Raw genomic sequence first — 21963 nt, 5'->3', positions numbered from 1 at the left:
TAAAAGGCCCAGATAAGGATATTGGGTCGTGGGCCGCACCTGAGGACGTCAAAGAGTTCGAAGACAGGTACGTATTAGTGAAGGCAAGTAGATTATTGGGCCGAGGAGGAGGTCTGATTGTAGTAAATAGGTGACGTTGTCCGAGGAGCAACCTTTCCTCAGCCAACAAAGGGGAAGCCTGAAGTCCGATTACCCATTAACTACTTGTAGTGGGCAACCGTGCTTGGGAGGATAAACTTTAGAGAGAGGTGAGTCAACAGAGAATTGAGAAATATCTAGAAAGAATGTTGTTACCACCGCATTGAATGCTTTGCATCTAACTAACTGGCTGCATTAATATGAAAGTAATATGAACAGTGACTTCCAGTCTTACAACTACTCACAAATACTTCAGAAATGTGCTAATGAGACAAGTATCAAGGAAATTAATAATCTGATCTACACGTGGAATGCTGGGATCAAAGAAAGGCAATGGAGTATAGAAGGGGAAGGATAAAAGGGGGAGGATTCCATTACAGATGGGAGATGAGAAAAATCAGAAAAGAAATTACTGTGTAACCAAGAACTTGAATATTTGTATGAGTCTAAGAGAAATATATTAGAACATACCATCTTCAGACCTGACTGAGGAGTACTTTTCTTTTCAATCTGTTTGTCTTACTCATTCTAACACCAACTAGCCAATTGCGATTTACATTCTAACTCATTGAACGTTCAATAACTAGCTCACTCTCTAACAAATTTATTGTTTTGGATTCATTGGGCCATTGTCCAAACCTCTTGGGCTACATATATCCTTACAACTACAATTCTCCTAAAAAAATTAACATTATTTAAAATTGACTATACGTTGAAAATAATAAGGATCGAATTGACTGTTACCAAAATGTAAGGATTAAATTAAATGTGATTTCAAAATGTAGGGATTAAAATAGTACTTTTGCTAAAAATAAGTTAACAAAATACCTATGAAACAGATTCCTAGAAATTGAATATAACATTCTAGGATTTTATAAAAGCCATACATTTTAGTTTGTTTCTCTTTTTGTGGGGCTGTCTATACTGTCTAGTAGAGTTATTAAAAATGGATTAAAAAAAAAAACATGATTGCGTGTACATATATAAAATTAAAGGGCCTAAGCAGCTTTGTGGTTGATAAAATCCCTAAAAGCATCTAAAGCAGTGACTGAACTTGTTGGAAAACCTTGTAGAAATTTAATGCTGAATGCGTGTGCTCTCTTTTTCATATCTTCGTCACCCATCAACTTCTCAATTCCCTTCACTATATCTTCTTTCTGAACCATTTGTGACAAATCATCAGAAATCATGTACCCAAGTTTGAGATGACTGACCACCAATTTGGCATCATGGTACTGATCCCCTCTAATGGGCCATGCCAAAATGGGGACCCCTCGGCCGATGGCTTCCACAGTTGAATTCCATCCACAGTGTGATAAAAATCCAGCCGTTGATGGGTGACTCAGTATCAACAACTGTGGTGCCCATCCACGTATTATCAAACCCCTATTGCCGACTTTGCTATCCAAACCATGAGGAAAATAACCAACCTCCTCTTCTTCTTCTTCTCGTTCTGAACCGGGTTGACCTTCTGGCCCTAGGAATGCACGTGGTGGACCGGACCTTCCTGAACCGGGTTGTATGACCCATATAAACGTTGTTGACGATGATTCCAACAATGCATCAGCTAATTGTGGGTACTCTTCCATGGTGGGACCCACCTCTGTACCAAAAGAAACGTACAGAACAGACCCACGTGGCTTCGAATCCAACCATTGGATGACCTCGTCTTCGGTAACATTCGACTTCCTGTTGTTGGTACGAAGTTCACGGTCGTGAAGAAGTGAGCCTGCTGCTGCTGACTTCCAATACTGTTCGGGCAAGAGTGGGCCCACGCCCCAGACTGGTTTCCCAATCTGATCAGAGAGGTAGCGAATGAATGGACTTTCCAGATCGTCACACGTGTTGATTAACAAAGCCATGACACCCTCTATCTCCTCCACCCATGGTGGCTGGTTTCCTAGTTTTGGTGGACCCATTTTCTTTGGGCCACCGATGAATGGTCGTTGTTGCGGTGGTGGTGGTGGTGGCCCGCCTGGTGGTCCATGAGGGCGGCGCTTAAGATCGGAATAGGAAAGAGCCATGTCTTCGGGTAACCCGGGGAGTAAACGGGTCTCTCCGGGTTTTATTGAATCTAATTCTATGTGGGACTTCCACGTGGCGCACTCAATGGCTGCAGAGCAAGCACCAGAGGTGAAGAAAGCAACAGTTGGGATGTGGAATTTAGCGAAGACTTCAGTGGACCAGCCCATCATGGTGTCGAGGATGGCACAAACGGGCTTGGGTCCGGGTCGGGTGGAGAGGAGGTTTTGAAGCGCGAGGGCCATTTGTTCATGGTGTTTACGGTGCTGGTGCATGGGGTCAGAAGCAGAGGCAGGCTGTGGTGCCAGTGTTGGTGGTGGAATAGAGGGTGGGATTTCGATGACTTGGATGTGAGGGTGTTGGCAGAAAGAAGAGGGGATGGAGGTGGAGAGATTGGAGGAGATGATGAAAGTGGATTGGAAGTCTCTAGAAGCTATGTGTTTGCATAGCTCCATGCATGGGAACAAATGGCCTTGCCCAAAAAATGGAACTACCCAAATCTCCCTTCTTGACATTTTTTCACAATCTATCTTGACTCACTATGATCTAAGGCTTGGCTAAGAGGCAAATGAACCTTATAAAATATTTAGTTGAGAGACAGATTTCTTTTATAGAAGAAAAAGAAAACTTAGTTAGGAAGGAAGAAAGGAAGTAGAGCACAGTATTTGTATTCGTAGAATCGTAGTGTTAGGAAATTAATGACTATGGGAATACAGGTTTGCAATTGCAAAGCGACTGGTAGGTGATTGAAGAAGCTGCATAGTATAGTGTTAGGTGTGAGATATCAGAGGCGAGATGCTTCTTTTCTTGCTTTTTATGTCGGTTGAAACCCATACGTACGCTACCATTCGTTAATTAAAAATGAGTGGGGCCGGTAGATTTGACTTTTATTCAAGTGTTGTAACTGAAAAGTTTGTTCAGCTGAAGTAAATAGTCATGTAAGAACAGAACTAATTAACAACTCGATTCGTGTGCAAACATAATAGGATACGGCAAACACGTGTCCACATTCGGTCTTGGATTTCCCGTTTCAATGGGAAACGAGTCGGTTACTGTTAAATAGATCAAGCTAGTATTTGTTACGCTATTTTTTTTTTTTTCATAATTTCAGTTTAAAAAATATTTGTCGGTTACTGTTAAATAGATCAAGCTAGTATTTGTTACGCTATTTTTTTTTTTTTCATAATTTCAGTTTAAAAAATATTTGTGTAATAGTGTATCTGCAATAGCTTTTATACATAAATCAATACAAGACTCAGAAGGCTAGAACAGTAGCATTGACCATGGAGGGTTAAAATGGTCCAATATTACTGTTTTTAAAAATATTTTACAATCCTGTTTCTGAAATAAATAGAGATATATTACTAATTGAAAACTTGAGTTTGGAGAAAAATTTTAGAATTTTTTATGTGACTCAGTTCTAAGAACTTGAATTCCATAAAAAATAGCACGATAAATTTTAAGGCTATTTTTTAAAATAATTTAAATTACACAACAAACTCGAGTTTAAAAAATATGATAAATTGTTAAATATGAATACAAATAATAGTAGATTTATTCATATTTTTTCAAATATTGGTATATAATATTTTGGCCGACATTGAAGTGCTTTTTTCTTTTTTTGTGGAGCACCTAATAAATTGCACACCACCCTTCCCATTAAATAAAAAGTCGCTAACGGATAGGGAAGTTGAAATTTACTTTAAAGCCGTAATCAATCACTATATTTGATTGGCTAGACACACGGTTTAAAATGCATGTTAGTTTACACTTTACAGTATGTTAAAATTTGCTTTATGACCATCTCGTGATCAATGACGTGAATTAAATTGATGAGTATTCTAAATATGTTGGGATGATTTTTCTGTTCATAAAAGCTAATAAAAGTTAACCTTGGGCTCAATTTGGTGAATATGAAAATCTTAGGGTATACAAGGAAGAGTCAGGGCCTGTTTGGTTATATTGTTTAAACAACACAACACGTATTTTCATAAAACTTTTCACCTACATGTATTTTCACAACACTTAAATAACATTACTAAAACAATATTACCAAACAAACCCTTAAAACCCCAAGGGATTTTTTGCAACTAACCCAAATCCCAATGCCTTTCTAAATTTTGGCATGTTTTAAATGCAAAACATTCACATTTGCGGTGCTAAAAAAAATAGCTTTTAGTATCTTAGAGCATTCACAGCAGTGTAGCTATAATGTTATATTGCTAAAATTTAGCTCCACAAACACAAAAAAACCCCTACAGCAGTGGAGCTATACTTAAAAAATTTAGATGAATGGCTACAGTGCACATCTATTTATAGATGTGCACTGTAGCTTGGAGCAAAAAATAATAATAATATTTTATTCCAGCCCCTTTTTTTTTTATTCACTCTCATTCCCTCTCTCATTCACTCTCATTCCCTCTCTCTCCTTCACTGAAGCTCATCGTCATACCTGGCAGAGAACATCCATGGTGTTCTGACCAAGACTCTCCGGCAGCAACTTCACCCGAAACTTCTGGACCCCATTCTTCACGTCTTGTTGAGTTTCGGCCTTGGGGACAGCCCTCACGATCTTGCTCAAATTCGAAGTCACCGTCGAATCCTTTCCGGAACAGAAACCGATCGACCTCCCATAGTCGCCGAACGTGGGCGCCCACGTCGAAGACTTCGGCGCGGTGCCCTGAGCCCCATACGGCTTCACCTTGCCACCTTCATACGCATACGCACCATCATCGTGAATCGAATCGCAGCGCGGAGACTCCTCCGATCGCTTCCCATACGGATCAGACCCCAAATCGGACCGGCTCCAACCAAACCCTCCGTACCTGTCATTGAAATACCCACCGGCGTGGTCGAATTTCATCGGAGATTTGAGTTTTTTTTTTTTTTTTCTTCCTACTGTGAACTGGTGGTGGTGGTGGTGGTGGTGTCGGTGGTGGCTGTGGCTGTGGCTGTGGCTGATGGTATTGTGGATGTGGTTGGTGTTGTGGTTGTTTGTTTTTGATAGTATAATATATTATTTTATTGTAGTGATTATATTATTTTATTGTGATGTGTATATTATTTTATTGTATTGAAAGTTAAAATAGATCCACTGCTGCAACATGTGTGTAGGTAAAATAGATAAAGTGACTTTTTGTGTAGCTAAATAGCTAAAATTTTGCCTTCACTGCTGTGAATGCTTACAACCCCCAAATTGCTATTTTATACCATCAAACCACAAAAATAGAGCATTACTCAGAAGGTTATTTTTAAAACATTTTACAACTCAGCTACAGTAACATCTTATAAGTAGAATGTTACTATAGCATGATGATATTAAAATATATATATATATATATATATTTTCTCTCACCTCTTCTTTATTATTTCTAATTCTTATTCTTCTTCTTCTTCTCTCTCTCTCACATTATTGTCTCTCACCTATTTTTAATTTTTATTTTATTTTATTGTTTTCACCTTTTTTGGGTTATATTATTTTATTGTGTAGATATATTATTTTAACATAGTGTATAGTAAAATAAAAATTAGGATGTTGGGTGTATTATAAAATAAGATGATATAAGAGATAAAGTAGATTTGGTAAAATAGAATATTTTTTGCAATCCTAGATGCTAATGCTCCTAAAAAGCTACTCTATCTATTTTAGAGTACCATTTTACAACTTACCTTACATCTCATCTCTTATTTATCATATCACATCGTGTTTTGGCCATATTCCATGCAAATGAGTGAAGTTGTGTTATTGCCTCTCAAGAGAGGCGTGGAGGTTCTACTGTTGTTATTATCCTTCCTAGGTCAAGGATTTTACAATGGAGTCGTCATTTATTTTAATAGAGAAAATAAGAAACTAAAAGAATTGAAAAATATACATCATTGTTATTGATTAATTGAAATAGTTAGGGGTGTCCATGGGTCGGTCTAGGTCGGGTCTGTGCCCAACACGCAACCAACCCGATGACATCGGGTTTCCGGCAAGAAAACCCGCTGCCGACCGCAAAAACCAACGGGTTAGGTTGGATCGGATTGGAAAGATCGGCAGTCGAATCGATTGAAGCCAACAAAGTGCTGTTGGAGGTTCCTTTTGGGTAGCAATTTGTATTTTTCGCCGGATCTTTGCCGGATTTGTGCGAAACTAACTAGATCTGAGCAAAAAAAAAAAAAAAAAAATCAAATCGTCGCCAGATTTGTGCCAAACTCACGAGATCTGAGCAAAAAAACATCAAATAGTCACTGGATTTGGGCCAAAGTCACGAGATCTAAGAAAAAAATCCGGCACAAATCTGAGCAAAACTCACAAGATTTAAGCAACACCCAACATATTTTCATTGGATCTAAGCCTTAGTTGAGCAAAACCCACTATATTGTAGCTGGATCTGAGCGTAAAGGACGAGATCTCACCAAATCCGGTTGAGATTTCATGGATTTAGTTGAGATCTCGCCGGATCTAAAACTTCTCGCCGGTAAATGTTATGTATCTCAGTTGGTTCGGGTTTTTTCGGGTTTTGGGGAGAAGATCCGAGACCGAACTGACCAGATTGGATTCTGGGAAAAAAAGACTCGTCGCCGATTGTTGGAGTAGTCGGGTTGGTTGGCGATCGGCTCGGTTCTGGTCGAATTTACCAGGTGGATTGGGTTTACAGTTGAGTTGGACTCCCATAGAAATAGTACATCTCTTTGATAATAACCAAAAATTACATTGCTTTAACCCTAGATACAATGTTTTGATTTCTAGTTACAATCTATAAAGAGAAGATTACAAGGATAAGTCCAATCTACTAAATTTTGATCTAAGTTCAGAGACTAGATTACAAGATTGGGAAGGTGTCAAGCACCTAACTTACCTAATGAAACTAGTCTTCTAAACTGTGGTAGGCAATAATCATATCACATCATTCAAATAGTTTATATTATCCAAAACATGTGATTACAAAGTAAAAATCCAAGAGTACAATGAAACCCTATTCTAGACATGCATAAATTGATATTGAAAGAGATGGTGAATAGATGTGATGTGTGACCCTATTCTAGAGAATGTGAACATGTTATTGAATTGAAAAACCCTAATGTATGCAAAGATTATGAACATCCTAGATCCAACATGATAACAAACAAGAACATGTGAAAAACATGGAAACCAGGACATGTTTGATCTTATCTTTGTGGAAACAACTTGTATTTCTAAGATGTCAAATAATATCCAATATACTGTAGCTAGGATGGTTACACTGCTGCTGGTTCTTTCTTGTGGCTAGAAGAACACCTGCTGCTATTCTCCATAGCATCATTTTGTGCCTCTGGTGAATTTCCAACCACCACAATTTCCTCCATAAATTACTTTCATCAACAAGACTTCTTTGCAAATCCAGCGAAAAAAAAAAAGAGAGGAATTATTTGCATATGATAAACCTGGTGGTAGGAAGACCTAATGCAGTATGCATCTTGCATGTTTCCAACCCATGTTTTTCTCTCTATGAGAGGTTGGAGGCAAGATAATTTTTTGAATAACATCTATGGATTGCTTTTACAATAGCTGGTGCAGCTTGTTAACATCCTAGTTTTTCCAATTGCATCAATTAGGTATGCGACCTCCAAATCTTGTTGAGGTGTAATCCATCCCTTGGTTTTGGCCTGAAGTAATCCAACAAAAGCACCCATGTGAAGAAACATTAAATTAGAAATTATCTGAACAAAGATTCTGCAGATGATTAATCATGTGACTTGAGAGAAGGAAGAGAGTAATTGAAAGATTTGAGATGATTGTTTTTATTTTGCTTCTTATTCTTATTAATTTTGATACATGAGTACAAAGTTTTATATAGAGGTTAATATTCTACACATGGTTAAAGACACATAAACTAGCTCTATAATAACTTGTAACTGATTAGTAACTGAAACTGATTAGTAACTGACTGTAACCTTAACTAAACAATAACTGAAGTTTGATCAATTTGAGCTGAGTTGGAAGGTGCTCAGTTGGACAAGGTGGGCTGAGCTGGAATGCTATTATGAACTGGAGCTTTATGTGTATAATTGCTAGCTTTGGACTGAAAGTGAATGTGCATGCTATCATCCTCCCCTCAAACTAATGGCCACGAGGGAAATGAGTTTGGCACGAAGATGAAGGAGCTGAGACGTAGAATGGCCTTGTGTGGAGAATATCTACCAATTGATCTGAAGATTCTGAACTAGAGTTAAACGTAACTTCAAGGTCCTTGTGAGTAAATTTCTCACAAACAAAATGTTAATCCACTTCGACGTGCTTCGTACGAGCATGAAAGACAGGGTTGAAAGCTAAAGCAAGGGCTGTGACAATTATTGCGCCAAAGGCAAGGTAGATGAGGGATAAAAAAGCTCAAATTCCCTAAGTAGCATGCAAAGTCAGCATAACTCAGTAGTAGAGGCTAGTGAACAATACTCTGCTGAGATTGAGGAGCAGGGGGCCATAGATTTCTTTTTGGAAAACCATGTAACGAGATTAGAGCCCAAGACGACAATAGAATCTAAAGTTAAACGACGATCAGAGATCACCTAACCCAATCCACATCAATGAAGGTAGATAGGTGAAGAGGACCAGGATTAATGAGGATGCCAAGATCAAGGGAACCTCGAGGTAATCAAAAAGTTATACTTTGCTACAATGGAATGAAACATAAGGGACTGCATGAATTAACAAACTTAGTTAACAGCAAAGATACTATCTGTCTAGTGAAGGTTAAGTATTGAAGAGCTCCAATGAGAAAATGAGAGGATGCAGGATCAGATAAGGGAGAGCCATTTGATTTGTTAAGTCAAGTGGAGGGAATGCAGGGTTTATTGCAAGGTTTAGAATGAGACATGTTATGTTGAATAAAAAGATTATTGGCATATTTTGATTGATGATCAAGGGAACCTTGAGGAAATCAAAAAGTTATACTTGGCTACAATGGAATGAAACATAAGGGACTGCATGAATTAACAAACTTAGTTAACAGCAAAGATAATAATATCTGTCTAGTGAAGGTTAAGTATTGAAGAGCTCCAATGAGAAAATGAGAGGATGCAGGATCAGATAAGGGAGAGCCATTTGATTTGTTTAGTCAAGTGGAGGGAATGCAGGGTTTATTGCAAGGTTTAGAATGAGACATGTTATGTTGAATAAAAAGGTTATTGGGATATTTTGATTGATGACCAAACAGACCAAATTATAGTGGGTTTGGAGACCAAGGAAGTAATGAAGTGGACTAAGGTCCTTAAGCCCAAAGATAAACCCCAAGTTATGAATTAAGAAAGTGAGGTAGGATGAATCATTGCTTGATATCATCAACGTATAGGAGTAGTAAGAGAATTGAAGAGTAGTGATGATAGATCATAAGAGAAGGATTTGCACTTAAGGCATGAATGCCCAAGTGTAAAAGATAAAGAGTAGCCTGTTTGAAACCATAGAGACTTGTGCAAACGAAAAAACTTGATATGGGTGAGTAGAATCCACAAAACCAGTGAGTTGTCACAGACTTCTTCCTTTAGAATGCATTGTAAGAAAGCATTCTTGACATCTAATTGGTGAAGAGACCATTTGAATTGGAATACAATAGAGAGAATGAACCAAACTGTGGTAGGTTTAATTACAAGACTAAAGGTCTCATGAGTCATGACTCTCATCCAAATCAAGGTGTTGTTGTTGATGAAAGCCTTTAGCCACTAATCTGGCTTTGTATCAAGCTCTGTTTCCATCAAGGTGACGTTTGAGTTTGACGAAAGCCTTTAGCCACTAATCTGCATGAGTTAACATTTGGTAGATGGATTGAGACATATGAATCCTTTTGAGCATGGGCAAAACCAAGAAAGACACAAGCCTCATTTAGTAATCTGCAATATGAACTTGTTAGGGTCAAAGAATTCTAGGTACTCCATTTATACTGTCATTTGAAACAAGCCTCATTTCTCAAACGGGATGGCAGTTGATAAGAAAAAGCATCTTTCATCGCACGTCATTTAGTAATACTACTGAATTAATAAAAAATAATGTAAGGAACTAAAAAATTATAAGAAATATCAGTATCTAACGCTATTGTTTTTCTTCATATGTTAGTATCAAAATATCACTAATACATTTGGTATTTACATTTAAAAGCCATTGAGCAATACCAACTTCTGTTCTCCTAGATTTTCTGTCCATGCTTTCTCATAAATAATACAAAGAAGAATGATGTAGCTGGAAGGTGATTCGATCCTCTTGGAAAACACCCTGTACAAGTAGTCCGAGCACTCTGTGCCCCCATATCTTGCAGTGACCAAGATGTTCAATTCAAATTAAAATTGTATGCTTAAATTAACTTAGCTGAGAAAAGAAGAAACATGACTGCTAAAACTTGCATATGTCAGTCTGCATGGTGTACCTTAGCTTTTGTCTCAATAACTAGATATTAATTGAAAAGACTTGCTGAGTTCAAAAAACTGCACATAAATCAAAAGATTGAAATGAATGAATATTCAGTTGGATCAGGAAAACACGTACATCACGCCTCAAAGACAAAACATGCAGACAGAAAGCTCATTATTCAGGAGCTAATGGAGATAAATTTAAGTGACAATAGAAAAATGTCATAGTACCATAGAGTGACCCAAATACTAAGAAAATTACCAAACGGGAAATTTATTTCAAGACACTGGCCGGTAGATTGCTCCACAAAATTTTATCTAAGAAACCTATGAAATCAAAGCATTTGATCATTAAGCTTAGAAACACACATAAATAAAAGATGGTATGTGATCTTCAAGAAAATTCCTTCCTTGACTGTGCAGCTGCAGCTAGGGTTTTCATATTGATATGGGCAAAACTTAGATACAATGCCTTAGCTATTGTTCCTTAGGAACCCCTTTTAAAATTCACCCACCTATCTATTTAAATAATAGATATAACAGAGTGTTAACACCGTCTAGTTCTTTTCTTCTCTTAAGAAATTAAAACCCATTTAGAAAAACCACATAGCCCCAATGTCTTCCAACTTCTCACTATCAATCTTCTCGTACTTCTTTTGGAGAATCACAACCCAGAGGAGTGACGAAGTCCACCGTCCAGTGTGAGGCAGTGGACAAGTATCTGTATATGAATCATGTTGGAGTCCTAGAAGCAAAATCTCCTTGACATTGCTATAAAACCCATTGAATCATTTGTCTTAAACTCATATTCTTCTTCATCATCGCTTTAGGAAATGGTGGCATAAGGATCGGGGTATATAATACGAATTTTCCTCATAGATTTTTTCTTCAATTGCGATCAGGCATGTTGAGTCAAACCCCCCTAAAAATCTCCCAAAGGAAATGAATTAAAATCTGGAAAACAGGAACCCTAAAACCCAGATTGAGAAAAACATCAATGTTTTCTTTAATTAGTCCCCAAGTACTAACTACAAAAAATGTCCAGCACCAAAAAAGAAATATTTTTGTTGTTTCGCTGACTTCAGGTAAAGCTGCCAACTCTTTCACAGTCTCTTGCATCCAGAAATCAATCAAACATGATGGTTCGTTTCCTTTCTTCATGTTCGCTTTGCTCTGGTTTGCATAAACAGCATGTGTTTTGAATGAACATTAACGCTGAGTCTCGCATTTCGAAATGTGGGAGCTTCATGAGCCCAACATTGAAGAGATTGTAATCAACTTTAAAGTTTATAACTCTTGTGTGCCCAACAAATCCAGCCTGCAAAGTTTCTAGATTCATTTCACAAGCCAGAACTTTGAGAAAAATCAGCTTTGGGCAGGGTCTGTGGTGAAAGTTGTTCCCATTTCTTGAGATTGATTTAGAAGTGTGAGATTGGGGATTTTGGGTGAGAACTGAGAAATTGGAAGAGGATGGGATTCAGTGATTTTCTAATTGGGTTTTAATGTCTAACAAAAAAAAGAAAGAAAGAACCATATGGTGTTAAATGGCTGTTAGCTTTTTTATTTAAGTAGACAGGTGGGTAAAATTTAAAAGGGGAACCTAAAGAACAGAAACTTTTATATTGTATATAAGTTTTGTCCTATTAACATTAGTAATTTTTAAGAAGTTATTTTCTGTTATATTGACAGGTCAAACATATAAAAGGAGCATGGAATTTCTTGACTACTAATGTATAATAAACTGAACTTGCTCAAAGAATAGTTTGTACCAGTCGTCTAAGCTGAGATTAGAATATCCAAGGCCACTTCCTTGAGGGATGGCATAACTTCCTGCTGATGTAGACATATATATTTACTCCCCACTTTTCTTAGGACCTTCCAGGGACCAGGGTAGCACCTAAAGAAACATTTTAAAAAATAAAATAAAATAAAAAGTAATGTTCAATGCCGTAGTAAAATAGTACTACCCACAAATTTTTTTTTCTAAGTGTTGAAAGCACTAAAAGATAGCAAATTTTTTTTCTTGACAAGTAAAAGAAAATAGAAATTTTACTATATAAACCAAAGTAATTTGCAGTAATTGGCATTACAAGACCTGAAAAGGATTCCTCCATTGCGTCCCTTGAAATTGTGAATGTAATATACAGTCTCCATCAGAGGCAGGAGGGTCTTGGAAAGTTTGGCCAGCTTTGGGTAGAAGAAAGATGGATAATCTTAATTCATTCAAGGACATTGTTGTGTGAGTAGATCTTTAATCACAATTTAATATTGCAGATGCTAACAAAAAGTCTACATTATGGGCACTGGGCACAAGGTTTTGGAATTTTGGCCAGCTCAGGACAAAGCGATTAATTCTTCGAGAACAATTGTTGTCTGAGTAGAGCAAAAAGGCACTACAGAATCCAGCAGGTGGACCAACTTGCTTCTTATAATTCATTTGCAAGTTGAAACACTATACAACTTAATCAACTCTTCATTATGAATCTTTTTATATTTTGGGACAAATCACCAGTAAGTTCCAGTGGGCACAACTATGTGAATTTTCAACCAAAAGGAAAATCTTTATTTTTCACTTCCAAGTGGTGCTTTTGAAGAGGAATGGGAGAATGCCAATCATGGACAATTAGTGAATTGAGTGCTTATTACTTTAGTAAAATCCAATATAATGGTGTGTATCAAGATTCGAGAAACTTTTACCTAGCACCTAACTTGAGCAAATAACTGAGTACTCTAAATTCAAGATCAAGATTATAAAAGAAAAGAGTAAATTTGACGTAGGATACATCCAGATCTTATACGGTCAAGTTCTCCATTAAAAATAATCAGTTTTCTGGCTGTGTTCTCAACAGCTTCTTTGTACAGCTCTTCTACCACAAGCATTTCTGAAATGCAAGAGAATATCAGACATAAAAATTCTGGGGTGATATAAAAAAGTTGGGATATTTGAAGCTACCATTGACATTGAAATATGGATAGGCAACCAAGAACAGTTCATCCTCTGGCTTCACTCGATCTGCCATTTTCACCTTTTCGGAAAAACCAAAATCCTCAAAAAATGATGGCTTCGTCAAATAGTCCAACTTAAAGGAGGCTCCTTCAAAGGCTGATTGTCTTGCAAATTGAACTTCACTGGCCTCCGGGAAGAACTGAAAATTTTTATTTAAAGGTTTGTATAAATAAATTAGCTGTTAGAATTAAATACAGCTAATGAGACATAACAATATTGTGCAGTAGCATTTCAAGGATTCAAACCAATAACAGTTAAAGAAAAATAAATCAACAAGCACACACGCAAAACACAAGAATTTATTTAGTTCAGCAATATGCCTATGTCCAAGGGTGGCAAAGAGGAGAAAGTCACCAAGAAATAGTAAGATTACAAATATGGCACAAGAACTCTTTCAAGAAATTCATAATCCCATATATACCCAAAGACTTTCACAAAAGCACACTAACAAAGAAGCCTAGGTGCTGCGGTTTGAAACTCTTTCCCACACAGCTTACAAGAGACAAAGTATATTCGGAGGAAGCCATCCAAAGTCAACTAGGGTTAACGGAGAAATAAAGCCTTATTTTGTCACAGCTCCTTACTGATTCACAAAAGAAGGTTAGCATTTAATGGGGATTTAGCCCGTGTTACTAGTATGGTGCTTATGATGCATCTTAAATTAAAGTCACATATTATAAACTATGAAATAATAAAATGATAATAAATTTAGATAACAGACAAAAGCAAAAGAGAATTTTAATAAGACAAAAGATTGCAACTAGTGTAAGTAACTACACATTAATCAATAAGGCCAACCTTATAAATAAATAAAATGCCTTGAAACCAATTGTCTGATCAAACTTTTGGCCCTTTCCATGGCCAAACCCCATCTGCAATGATGCTACTCCCCAGTCTTAATTTGACATTTGCAATTCTAAGGGTTTATCTTTAGGAAAAATATATAACAGCAATTTTTCCCTCTTCTCTTATTTATTTCTTTTGTTTCCTATATATTTTCATCATTCCTATACTGAAAGAGATCCAAAAAACTATTTTGGAATTCTTAAGGTAAAATATAGATTCAATAATATATATCATTTTATTAAAGTTGGCCAGTCACTAAATGTTGAATCAGATGCAATTAATAAAAATTTTGACCAATTTAACATTTAAAAAAAAAAAAAAAAAATCTGTGGCAAAGAAGTAGAGGAGGGAAAGTAAAAAAGAAGAAAAAAAGGAGGAAAAAGACCCCAATATGAGCTTCCAGTAAACTAATTAATTAACAATCCCATTTGATAGCATATCTCCAAAAGTCAAAAACATTTTAAGTTGGTTTCCCAATAACTATTCAATGTTTGTGTAAAGATTCCATGTATCATCTTTGTCACTACCATGATCCCAAAAGGTAGCAACTGCACCAAAAACTGTCATACCACTCTTTTAGCACTTGATCTGTTGTTAAAGCTTTCAAATCCCAAAACATATTCTTGGTAACTTTACCAAATTACTTGCACGTACAATCTTTTTCATTTATCTTTCTCTTTTGGGTTGCAGAACAATGTTAGAAGTATCATTTCCCCACACAAAACCATACCTATGGAGCCCCTCACAAAGGAAATGTTTGTAGCAATGCAATGGACATGGAAGCTCTCAATGTCTCATCCTCTCCTAATTCCACGGTATTACATAGAACTGAAAAATATTTCAACATGAAATTCTATTGCTGCCAATTTCAAAGAAGACTATGAGGGAACTAAGATGGGACAGATTTAACTCACATCCAAACCTCTACACATCTAATGGTGATGTTGAAACAAGTTGACAAAAATAAGGAAAGGAAAATACCCTTTCACACTAGTTTACATGTAGGAAGCACAAACACTTCATTTAGAGTGTCGTACCCATGTCGTACCTGTGTCATACTGGTGTCGTACTGGTTGTTTCATGTTATAATTTTTCATAAATTGCTTGGGTCACCGTGTCTGTGTCTGTGTCTGTGATTCATTTCATTGGTTTACATCCATTATTTCACACATATATCCATAATTGATGTGAGAATGTCCACATTTTAATATATAATAATGGATGTGCAATAACCAATGTGAAAAAACTGACATGAGAGAATAAAAGCCCAATAAGAAAATGGCTAGAATATGAAATGTTGTTGTGACTGTCACACAGGAATAAAATATACTAGTTAATTAAGATCATATGTTGAAGCATCCATAATTACTGCCATTTCACAAACCCCCCTTGCATCTGCAACCTTTGCCATAGATTGGTCTAGTATCAATAAAAACAGTCCAACTAACTGAGGATATGAGTCAAATAAACTATGCAGAGAACATTACAGTTGGATTTCATTGATTCACAATTCTTGAGACAACATTTAGATAAAGCTATAGAATATACTTCGTTTACAGTTAGATTTAGATCTTTATCATATCTATAGTCATTATTTTACTCCTTATCATTCCTCAATTTATATAATTACTTACTTGTTAATATAAAAACTGCGATAGAATCCATCATAAATAAGTTCAAAAACACTATAATTCATGTCAGAAGTAATTAACAGGTCAGAGAATATATAATTTTCAATTACATATCATTTTACAATATGAAAAGTAGTCTCTTTATCAGTTATGGGAAGCATACCTAGCTTTTGAAGTACTGATCAATGAGTTCAAACAGAAGACACAGAGCTGGTCAAAGAAAATAGCATCTTCTCTAATATGTAATTGAAAGGATTCTAAGGTCCAGTTTAATGACTCCCATATCTTGTACTTATTTTCAAAATAATGTCAAGCATTGATTCACCACAAATGACAAAACCCCTCTTGTGTTACCAGTGTTTCAAGTGTTGCATCTTCCCAAAGGCAAATTAGAAGGGGGAAGGAGTGGAGAGTACTGATCTAAACGAAGAAGCTTACTATTCTGGTGCGTGAGGCTTTCTCTGGATTTATGAAGCTGTCACAAAATTCACGAATCAATTGCATACTTCCAGTCATTTCTATTCCTCCTTCCCCATCACCTGACATATATGAGTGATATAGAGTTATTGGCAATATAAGATGATGGGAACATATGAGTTAGAGTTATAGGCAATATAAGATGATGGGAATATATGAGTTACATAGAGTTATAGGCAATATATGAGTTATATATATATATATATATATCACAAGGTAATTGGAGAGAACCTGGTACAGATTCAAGTCCGGCAGTTGGAAATTCAATCTCCTGTAACAGATACTTTTTTGGTCACAACCCACAATTGACCTTGTAGCTTTCATTTTTCAGTCAAATGGAAATTACCCAGTACTAACTCACCATCAACTGTCTGTTATCCTTTAAAGCCAATTCAGTTGCTTTTCTGGCCTGTCCATTGTTAAATAGCCCAAAAAGATAAAATTTTAGTAATGCAATAGCTACTAAGGAAAGATGATTCATTCAAACAAATCATAATCAATTAATTGAAGATTCCAAGAGGTTCCAGTTGAGTTTTCATTGTACTGCCATTTTTCATCTAAGTTTGATTCATCCATTATCATCAAGTGTTACTTGGTTAAATTTATAAGTAGAATTGGCACATCATCATTCATCTCCCACCTTATATTAAAAAGGAAACTATTTGATCCACAACAAAGTTTTTCCCTGAAACACCAATCTTCCAAAAAAAAAAAATTTCCCTCCCTTGTATACAGCTATTCATGATGAAAAAGAAGCCTGATGCTACTTACAGCTAAAATAAGATCAAATGGGTACATGCAAAAAGTGCAACACAACAACAAAAACAACAAATAGACACCCAAATTCGAAACTTGAACCAAAAAGCTTATTATTAATATTATTATTATTATCACACTCCAAAATTTGTGAATAACTTCAAAAGAAGCTTACTTGTTGAAGAAGCTCAAAATAATCACTAGGGAATGGCACGTCAACGTCAACTGGGGCACTGCTATCCCCAGAAACCGAGTTAGTGACAAGTCTGAGTCTGAGACTTTTAGTTTTAGACGCAGTGACTCTTTGAAGACCAATTTGCCCATCATTGTTTATTCCGCACGTACTTACGGATGGATTTGGTGGTGGAAGAGAAGGAAAAGCAATCGGAACCTTGGAAACAAATGCAGTTGTGGTTGCGGATAACATTTTTTAACCTCAGTTATGTGTGTCGCACGAGCCACAGAGTGGGGTACTACGCTTATAAATGCCAATACTTGAACGCTATTTGTTCCAAGATTTTGTGATAAAACGAAATGAAATATAACGTTCAATTTGCTTTTCCTATTTTTCTATCTATACTATGTAGTACGTACTATTTAAAATGCTTCTCCTGTTTGCCGGTAAAAATACAACTCTAATTCCTTTTAAAATATTGCTTATAAAATAAGACCACTTTTCTACTGGTTTTCAAATTGCTTTATTCACTTACTAGTCTCTAAACGCATGCGCTTAGATGCTCTTCTATTTTTTTGGGTAAAAATTAATAATTTGAAACCATTATAATTTGAGATTACTACATTTTCTAATCATAAAATACCTAAAAGTGTGATGAGTGTTATGCATTTGTAGATGAAATATTTTTTTCATCACATCCCTAGGTATTTTATGATTAAAAAATTAGTAATTTTAAATTATAATAGATTCAAATTATTAACCTTTATCCAAATAATAGAAGAGCCTCTGAGTACGCATGTGAGCGCATGCCCAGAGATTAGTTCTTTTAAATTGGGGTAAATTTGAAACTAATTTAGTTTGAAGTGGAAGAATTTTGGTGTTTATTAATGTGAACTAGTTTGTAATCCTATGTATATGCATGGATATATTTAAAATATATACATTAAAATGCATAGCATAATTCTTACGTATATAATTTAAATATTATTGATAGTCATTCTTATATTTTTTTTTTTACTTTTTAAAAAGTCTTGTAAGAATATTATTAAGTAGAAAATGTAAATTATATATATTTTTAAAATTTTTTATGTTCATTGCCCATCATTGTTTATTCCGCACGTACTTACGGATGGATTTGGTGGTGGAAGAGAAGGAAAAGCAATCGGAACCTTGGAAACAAATGCAGTTGTGGTTGCGGATAACATTTTTTAACCTCAGTTATGTGTGTCGCACGAGCCACAGAGTGGGGTACTACGCTTATAAATGCCAATACTTGAACGCTATTTGTTCCAAGATTTTGTGATAAAACGAAATGAAATATAACGTTCAATTTGCTTTTCCTATTTTTCTATCTATACTATGTAGTACGTACTATTTAAAATGCTTCTCCTGTTTGCCGGTAAAAATACAACTCTAATTCCTTTTAAAATATTGCTTATAAAATAAGACCACTTTTCTACTGGTTTTCAAATTGCTTTATTCACTTACTAGTCTCTAAACGCATGCGCTTAGATGCTCTTCTATTTTTTTGGGTAAAAATTAATAATTTGAAACCATTATAATTTGAGATTACTACATTTTCTAATCATAAAATACCTAAAAGTGTGATGAGTGTTATGCATTTGTAGATGAAATATTTTTTTCATCACATCCCTAGGTATTTTATGATTAAAAAATTAGTAATTTTAAATTATAATAGATTCAAATTATTAACCTTTATCCAAATAATAGAAGAGCCTCTGAGTACGCATGTGAGCGCATGCCCAGAGATTAGTTCTTTTAAATTGGGGTAAATTTGAAACTAATTTAGTTTGAAGTGGAAGAATTTTGGTGTTTATTAATGTGAACTAGTTTGTAATCCTATGTATATGCATGGATATATTTAAAATATATACATTAAAATGCATAGCATAATTCTTACGTATATAATTTAAATATTATTGATAGTCATTCTTATATTTTTTTTTTTACTTTTTAAAAAGTCTTGTAAGAATATTATTAAGTAGAAAATGTAAATTATATATATTTTTAAAATTTTTTATGTTCATTAATTCTAAACTATTTAGTTTTTGTATGATACTTTACTTTCAAGAAATAAAGTACTGGTTATTTTTTTGTTGTAAATTTTATATTATTAAGTGGATTATAAATATTTAAGAAAGTAATTAGTATTTAGATTGTGAACAGTAGAGTTATTTATCTTTTTCATTTTCTTTTCTTTTTGTATGGTGCTTTACTTTTAAGAAATCAAATACTGGGTAATTTTTTTTTTTTTACTTTTTTTTATGTAAATTTTATATTATTAAGTAGATTATAAATATTTAAAATAGTAATTAGTATTTAAATTGTGGATTGTGGAGTGATTAATCTTTATATTTTTCTTTTCTTTTGTATGGTGCTTTACTTTCAAGAAATCAAGTACTTGATAATTTTTTTTCACTTTTTTTTTTTTGTAAATTTTATTTTATTAAGTAGATTAGAAATATTTAAGATTGTAATTAGTATTTAGAGTGTAAAGTGTGGAGTGATTTATCTTTATCTCTTTTTTTTTTTTTCTTTTTGTATGGTACGTTACTTTCAATAAATCAAGTACTGGGTATTTTTTTTTTTTTTGTGATTGTTTTTCGTTTATTCATTTCTAGCAACTATATTTTTCAAATTCTCAACCACTATATTTTTTAAATCTCCCAAAGTTATCACTTTTGGTAACATTTTAATTTCAAATTTCAATTTATCAAATCTATATAATTTGGAATGAAATTATTCATTACTTTTTCCTTACAAAATTCATTAATTTTTTTTCCTAGTTTTATTTTTTAGGTTATGATTATTATTCATTAACTTATCATTATCCCTCTCTAATTTTTCTTTTAAAAAACCTATCAAATTTAATTTAAGGGATTATTATTACTATTTATTAGAAAATATCTCAAACCATAATTTAGTAATCTTCAACTAGCCTCTAAGCATACGCTCACGCATGTGCTTAGAGGCTCTTCTATTTTTTGGGTAAAAGTTAATAATTTGAATCCATTATAATTTGAGATTACTACATTTTCTAATTATAAAATACCTAGGAGTGTGATGAATGTTATGCATTTGTGGATGAAATATTTCTTTCATACAATAACTAGGGGTGTGATGAGTGTTATGTATTTGAGGATGAAATATTTTTTGCATCACACTCCTAGGTATTTTATGATTAGAAAATGTAGTAATCTCAAATTATAATGGATTCAAATTATTAACTTTTATCCAAAAAGTAGAAGAGCCTTTGAGCACGCGTTCACACGCGTGCTCAAAAGCTAGTAGATAGTAAAGATTACAACTTAGTGATATTGTTGTGGGGGAACGGGGACTTAAGTGGGTAAAATAAGGGTCTACAACTTCTTTCTTTTAAATTCCTCTAATTTGGAATAATAAAAAGAATAGGTTTTTTTTTTAAACCAAAAAAAAAAAAGGAAAAAGGAAAAAGAGAGGGTTAAGGGTAAAAATTTATTTTATAAAACATTCTTACAAGATGTCACTCTTATAACTTGCTTAAGTTATATTGTGAGAGAAAGATCATAAATAAAAGTTTGATGAGATACATTTTCAATAGTAAAGGTAAAATATCCTTTGCAAATCCCTCCTCCCCTTCCATTATAAAACAACAAAACAAGGTTCATTAAAGCCTCTCTATTGAATTCTAATTTTTTTTTTTCATTTTTTTTTGTTTGTATTTCTTATTTTGAGAAGATTTTAACAAGACTTAAAAAAAAAAAATTAAAAGGAGAAAAAGGTGAAAGGATGAATAATAATAAGTTATGAGCAAAATTTAGGTAAAGTAATTGCTGTTTACTTAGATTCCTTTTTTAATATTTTGCTGCTCGTGGATATTTTCTCATGGACCTAACTTATCACAGGTATATAAAAACAGACAAAAATCCCTCTGCACTCACTCTGGTCTCAGAAGCCACCGCTCTCACCGGATAAATGGTCCGGTGGTCGGCACTTTAACTCAACTCCCCGAAAAAAGTCATTATATATTCATTGAATTTGCTTTGGCGGAAGTAAATGTGTTGATGATTCGCAGGGAGGCGGAGGTGGAGGCGGAAGCGGAGGCGGAGATGGAGGTGTAAAGACGAAGAAGGAGAGGGTAGCGTCTGCGGGCGCTGCGATGCACTCTGGGCCTTGTCTTTCCTTTCATCCTTATTTTCTTTGCCCTTTGGTTTTACGTTGCTTTATCTTCATCTTCATCTTCAACTGATAGTGATAGTACAATTTCCCTGCCCTCCAGTGCAAGATTGTATCCAGCAGTGAGTATTTATTTAATTTATTATTATTATTATTATTATTTTTTGTTGGGTTATATGATTTGGAAATTTATTCTAAAGCATATGAATATATTGAATATATTGAAGGTGTGATCTTAGGTCGTCTCAGGTGTGTGAACTTGGACTGTTAAATTATAAAGCCAAGAATGTGTTTTACCCATTTCATACCAATAAATTTCGCTGCCGCTATGATTACTATTGGGGCTTCAGTTTTAAGGTATCTATCTATCTATC

General features: G+C 34.7%; 2 protein-coding genes across 10 annotated transcripts; both read right to left on the bottom strand.

Annotated features, from left to right (window-relative positions):
* Positions 1 to 920: 920 nt before the first annotated feature.
* On the bottom strand, positions 921 to 2836 carry LOC111996206 (UDP-glycosyltransferase 73B4). The gene has a single exon (XM_024028161.2). The coding sequence runs from the start codon at positions 2673 to 2675 to the stop codon at positions 1137 to 1139; it is 1539 nt and encodes a 512-aa protein (XP_023883929.2). The 5' UTR covers positions 2676 to 2836; the 3' UTR covers positions 921 to 1136.
* Positions 2837 to 7029: 4193 nt separating this feature from the next.
* On the bottom strand, positions 7030 to 17727 carry LOC111996190 (protein LPA3). 9 transcript variants are annotated; one of them, XR_010632622.1, is made up of 11 exons: positions 17414 to 17727; positions 16844 to 16891; positions 16714 to 16753; positions 16444 to 16544; positions 13475 to 13667; positions 13305 to 13403; positions 12617 to 12734; positions 12291 to 12418; positions 10784 to 10848; positions 10539 to 10596; positions 7030 to 7791 (listed from the first exon to the last, which is right to left on the bottom strand). XR_010632622.1 is itself a non-coding variant. In XM_065782469.1 (9 exons), the coding sequence occupies exons 1-8, from the start codon at positions 17663 to 17665 to the stop codon at positions 12298 to 12300; spliced, it is 972 nt and encodes a 323-aa protein (XP_065638541.1). In that variant the 5' UTR covers positions 17666 to 17727; the 3' UTR covers positions 7032 to 7791; positions 12291 to 12297. The 9 variants fall into 9 exon arrangements, 2 of the variants coding, with proteins under 2 accessions (XP_065638541.1, XP_065638540.1); XR_010632618.1 differs by lacking the exon at positions 7030 to 7791 and adding an exon at positions 10172 to 10423; XR_010632621.1 differs by lacking the exon at positions 7030 to 7791 and adding an exon at positions 10172 to 10409.
* Between the last annotated feature and the right edge of the window lie 4236 nt (positions 17728 to 21963).

The sequence above is a fragment of the Quercus suber genome, unplaced genomic scaffold (genome assembly GCF_002906115.3).
Source record: "Quercus suber isolate HL8 unplaced genomic scaffold, Cork oak 2.0 scaffold_303, whole genome shotgun sequence".
Taxonomy (NCBI): Eukaryota; Viridiplantae; Streptophyta; class Magnoliopsida; order Fagales; family Fagaceae; genus Quercus; species Quercus suber.
Note: the sequence above shows the minus strand (reverse complement) of the source record. Positions and strands in the feature narration are given on the sequence as shown.